At 38.6% G+C, this 5662-nt stretch overlaps 1 protein-coding gene across 3 annotated transcripts; it reads left to right on the top strand.

Moving 5' to 3' along the window:
• Nucleotides 1-1896: 1896 nt before the first annotated feature.
• marveld3 (MARVEL domain containing 3) lies at nucleotides 1897-4733 on the top strand. Of its 3 annotated transcripts, none has more exons than XM_040127898.1 (4): nucleotides 1897-2007; nucleotides 2445-2708; nucleotides 2899-2996; nucleotides 3858-4733. In XM_040127898.1, exons 2-4 carry the CDS (start codon nucleotides 2452-2454, stop codon nucleotides 4466-4468), a joined length of 966 nt encoding a protein of 321 aa, XP_039983832.1. In that variant the 5' UTR covers nucleotides 1897-2007; nucleotides 2445-2451; the 3' UTR covers nucleotides 4469-4733. The 3 variants fall into 3 exon arrangements, with proteins under 3 accessions (XP_039983832.1, XP_039983917.1, XP_039983747.1); XM_040127983.1 differs by having other exon boundaries at nucleotides 1960-2068; nucleotides 2899-2930; XM_040127813.1 differs by having other exon boundaries at nucleotides 1960-2068.
• The last annotated feature ends 929 nt before the right edge of the window (nucleotides 4734-5662 follow it).

Raw genomic sequence — 5662 nt, 5'->3', positions numbered from 1 at the left:
CTCCTGGATTTCACAATAAAAGTCTTAATCTTAATCTTGAAGATGATCCCTTCCTGTGATGTACTGTGGGCCAGGGGTGGAGGAAGTACTCAAGATCCTTTACTTAAGTACACACTGTAAAATAATACTGCATTACAAGTTCAAAGCCCTGCACTGAAAATGTTAATTATAAATACGTCAGTATAATTAAGAAAATGTATTTGTAAGTATTAAAAGTAAAAGTAATTAATGCAGAAAAGACGTCCCCTGTGTGTATTATATGATTATATATTCATTAGGTCACTATTGCTTAGGCATTAATGCGTAAGTAGCGTTTTACTGCTGGGGTTGGCTGAGTTGGAGCTAATTTTTAAAAGTTTTGTGTAGAGCTGCTCAAGTATTGATTATTTTAGTAAGGATTCATTTGCAGATCTTTTTTTGTCCGACCAAAAGTCCACAAAATTAGAAAAAATAAATTAAAATGATTAAAATGATTAAAAGGAAAGGCAGAAAATCCTCACATTTGACAAGATGGAACAATGAAATGTTAAGTATTTTTAAATGAAAAATGACTTAAATAATTTTGAAAACAGTTGAGTTTTCTGTCAATCGACTCATAGATTAATAGACTAGCCATTTCAGCTCTACTTTGATATACTGTTAGGTAGTTTAATTTACAACAAAGTGTAATATTTTATAAGCACTTCATATGTTTTGCATGCAAAAATTTTAATTTGTTAATCATTAATAACTAAATACATAAAATAATTGTAGTGAAGTAAAAAGTACAGTATTTCCCTCTGAAATGTAATGGAGTAGAAGTATAAAGTGGCACGAAAAGACAATACTCACGTAAAATACAAGTACCTCAAAATTGTACTAAATTACAGTCTTTTAGTAAATGTTCTTAGTTACCACCACTGACTGCGCCCTGAGACCTCTGCTGTGCATGCAGAGTAACGGATAAGTGAACATCCCTACAGTAATTTCCAATTGCACAGTGGGTGAAGTAACTGTGTATGGAAAGCTGATTAATTCATAAAACTGTGAAGCTGTGGGATTTGTTGTGTAGAAGTTTGATTAATCCCATTAATTTAGAAATATGTCAAATAGAAGCACATATTAAAATAAACATTGCAAACTAGAGTTTGACACAGGGTCTTTTCCTAAAGCCATGCATTCAAGATCAGGTAAAAAGCAGCACCTTCCTCTTTCAACTGACTCATCATGACAGTTAAAATTGTTCTTAATCAGCCATATTCCCTAACAAGAGTTTGATCAAATTAGGTCAAGCCAATTGATAGTAAACGCAGAGCGTTTGGGGCCCCTGAAGTCCTGAGGCCCCGGGTCAGTTGTCTGCCGTGGCTGCAAATCCATCCTGGAAATTCCATAATCCTCTTTGGTTATGACTTGTATCAGAAGACTGGACAAACAAGTGAATAAGTACCTGTCCCATGTAATTACCGGATGTGGGACTAAGTTTGAGCTCGCTTTCATGTATAGGCACACCTTTAAGTGACATTTATTTTGAAATGTATCTACGCCTCGCCGGAAACGTTAAAAGTTCTGTTGCCGCGAGATTCATGATTTAAGCGTGAACCCGTGCGCTGTGTTCTTTCACGTCCGGGCCGAGGCATGAATCGCAAATTTTGGTTTTTGGGAGTTGAGCACGACTGAAACCAACATTTTTTTTTTTTTTTTTTACACACTTTCCGGTTTTTATTGAACTTTAGTGAAGCTGCACTGAATCCTTTGATATTTGACCATAAACTGCCCAGTTAATTAAATGTTGTTGTCTGGTTTCATTCTGTCATAAACAATATAACATAAAAGTGCTTACAATGCAATGCAGCACTGCATATACAGCATTTATACATCCAACAAAGGGTATGGTTCTATAATTTGGAAAAACAAGCGGTAGAAATTTCGCGCTATTTTCCCCAGAAAATTAGCTCCAAACTAGTGGGCGTGGCACGGCACAGGTGAGCAACAGGAGAAGGAAATCTCAAACACAGGAAGTTGCGAAAGGTGGGTCGTTATTTTCTCGGCATAAACGAAAACAAGATCACATTAGGGACAGAATCCAAAGGTAGGAAATCATGATGTTGTATTTTTGTTTCATTAACGAGCCTACAACTATTTCACTTTTACTTAAAAACACCGAAAAACGGATGAACATCGCAACAGGGGAGGCAGGAGCGCTGCTTTCCATTGTGAGCCTTTTAAAAGAATATCCTCTGGGCCCCCACGTTGAAATAAACTGACACGCAATCCTCATCTATCCACTTTATGAATGAAGAAACCTCTGTCTTTGGTCCTTCACCTCACTGAGCCATTAATCTTCATTAAGTAATCCTGCACGCTGCCCCACTGTCCACAGTGGCAGTAACCGAGACGCAAGCCAACTATCCGCTTCGTTTATTAGAGTCTGTAATGGGATTCATGTCCATAATCTTCTTTTGTAGGCAGAAGATGTCAGAGAGGGGGAGACAGCACCAGAGGAGTGGTGTGTATGCAGAGTACAAGAGCAGAGATCGGGATTATTCACACAATGGAGACGACACGTCGTATGATAGCAGAGGTCGCAACCAGGGGCCAAGAGACATGGAGGAGAGAGTCTCTGCTGGTGACAGGAGGGCCAAACAGTATAGACAGAGGGACATGACAGCTGCCTCACACAAGGAGCCCCCTGCTTACGGAGACCACGACAGTGAAGGACCCTCGAGACTGTAAGGGACCTTATACATTCCATAAACAAGGCCTTGCACTTGCTGTCATGTCTCTGCACACAATACACCTGACCACCTGTGGCAGGGTTATGCAACGTATTTAATTGTATTTTTATGTAAAATGAAACGTTTTGTAGAGAGAGAATTAATGCAATGAAAAAAAACAAAAAAAACGGTATTGTCTTTGTAGGTCCAGAGAGACATCAGTGCCTCACTTTGAAGGGGAGTATTATGAGCAACAACACAGACAAGCTCTTTACAATCTCAGATACATCTTAACCAGTAGAGGCAAGTATATTTACTTTAGGGTCCTTCTGTGAAAGGTTAGTTGCAATCAAATTTTCTAGAATTTCTAGAATTTGTTAGGCTGGCCCTCAAATATATTTAAACATATAAAATTTTGACATAATCTTTTTGTATTAATTATTTCATTGTTTTTTTTTAAATCACCCACTTAAATTGCTTTAAAAGTGCAGATTAATGTGCACAATGATTGACAAGTCATAAGGGTGCACTGGTGCGCTCTTTAGTTAGTTTGGGAATTCACTGCTGCTTGCTGTACATTGTCGACACTGCTTGTTCCCTTGGTTGTTGCTTTCACAGAGCAAATAGTCCAAATTTGCCTTATGTAATAATATACCATAATATACTACACCATACTACTGTGGGATTCTTTTAAAGGCTGAGCTGGAACAGGCACAGAGATTTTTTTTTTTTACTGTTAATTTGTATTTGGGGTTGCAACTGTTGACTATTTTCACAATCAATTCATCTGGTGATCATTTACGCAATTAAGCGATTAATCATTTTGTATTTAAACTGTTAGAAAACAGTGAAAAATGCTCAACAGTTTTTTTCAGGGTCTTGGGTTATGCCAAATGTCTTATTTTGTCCAGGCAACGGTCAGAAAACCCAAAGATAGTCATTTTTTGTATCATTATGACAAAGAAAAGCAGCAAATCCACTCATCAGAGAAGCTGCGGCCAGTAAATATTTGACATTCCTGCTTAAAAAAAAAAAAAATCATTTTTTTTTTTTATTTTTTTGGTCAATCAATGACACAATGAATTGACTCATCGTTTGACTCATCGTTTTAGCTCTAGTCTCACTGCATTCATTTCTGTATTGTGTTTACCCTGTGTCTCCCAGGTCTGTGCCAGCTTATGGAGCTGTTTGTGAACCTGCTTATCATCATCTGTGCCGGGGTGCCATACAGCAACAATGGGGGTTACCGTGACCTGGCCAGCCTTGGCGGACTCTACTATTATCACTATGGTGGAGCTAATGCCTTCACCGGAGCCGATGCAGACAGGGTGAAGGATCTGGACCAGCTGTTTCATCAGCTCAAGCGGCCTCCGTACATCTTCACCATGGCCTGCAGTGGGGTTTTAATGATCTACGCCTGCGCCATGCTTGCCCTGGGGATTTTCAGAGTCCCTTACCGCTGGCCCCCTGTGCTTCTGGGAGAGGCCCTGCTGAACTTCCTGATCGGCCTGGGCTACATCCCTGCCCTGGCCTTCTACTTGATTAAGCTGCAGGAAACCTACAATAATCCCATCTGTAAAGAGAGAGAGCAGATGTACAAGAGCAAAGGGCACAAGGGCTTTGACTGCCAGTTCAACGGTGCAGATATCGCAGGAGCTCTCTTTGGGGTGCTGGCCGTGTTTGTTTTCATCTTTGGTGCGGTGTTAGCAGTCAGAGCTTTCAGGTCAGTGCGGGAGCTAAAGAAGCAAAGGGCAAACGAGGACAATCATTTTTAAAGATTTTCTCCTCGACATGGGATTGAGTAGAAATCCCTGTGACAAGAAAACATGGAAGGCTTTTATCACATAAGGTGTAACTGTGTATTAACTCATGTTGAATGTAATTGGTGAATCCAGTTTTTATATCCACTTTTTATGCTTTGGTGAAGTTTTTACATTAGATTTTGGAGAATACATTTTTTATTATTACCTCTTTTCCAGTTTACATACCTGTGTATGGTGTCTGTTACATTTTGTATAAATGTGTAGTTATAATAATCTACTCGAATGGCATATCAGTTATTTTTTACTAGTCATTTTACATGACATTTGTGCAGATGAAATGCTCAGAAACTCTTTGATTGGCAAAAAAATACCAAGCCAATGTCCCTTAATTCCTTCTAGAAGAGTCAGTTGTGTAGTAATATCATCTTTTGCCAGTTACTTTAAGAATGAGGTTGTCTGATATGTTACCCAAGTACAGTTCCATAGGCCTGCATTAAGGGAGACGAGGGCAGCAAAGCGTCCTCTGCTTGGAACTTCGTCCTACGATTTGGAGGTTCGTATTTTGTCTTAGTTTGTATGCATTTAAACTGACAAAAGCCTAAAATGTCCACAGTATTCCTAAGGTATAAATGATATATCCATTGAGCAACACAATTGTTCCATTTTCTTTAGACTCTACGTGAAAGAAGCAAAGAGTCAGCCTTTGTTCCTGCCTAAAGGTCTACTATCACTTACCACAAAAAATGCATTCATGCCAGGAGTCTTGTCACATTTTACCTTATTTTTCTTCATAATTTGTCAAACATTGTACTAGATATGTCGTTCTAAACTCCACCAATAGATGGCACATCTACTGTGTTTAGGAATTTACTCATGACGTCCACACATAGAGCTTGATTGCACGTACTTCCACAGCAGCGAGTGTTCTCCTGTTTTCTCTCTGATACATTTTCTTGACCCGAGTAGTGTTTTCTGAGCATTTAGGCTAATTGAAAAAGAGGAAACATCAATAGAAACCAAGGCAAATATAAAATATAAATAACCACCCTTTACATCATAGATGAGGATTTTAAAATTAATGACAAAATAAACTGTCAACATCATATCTTATACTGACCAAAAACCCTTCATTTTGATTATATTTATTGGCATGAAATCATCAAAAAATGGTGAGCAAAATGGACACTGGACAAAAAAAATCACAGT

The sequence above is a fragment of the Xiphias gladius genome, chromosome 1 (genome assembly GCF_016859285.1).
Source record: "Xiphias gladius isolate SHS-SW01 ecotype Sanya breed wild chromosome 1, ASM1685928v1, whole genome shotgun sequence".
Taxonomy (NCBI): Eukaryota; Metazoa; Chordata; class Actinopteri; order Istiophoriformes; family Xiphiidae; genus Xiphias; species Xiphias gladius.
Note: the sequence above shows the minus strand (reverse complement) of the source record. Positions and strands in the feature narration are given on the sequence as shown.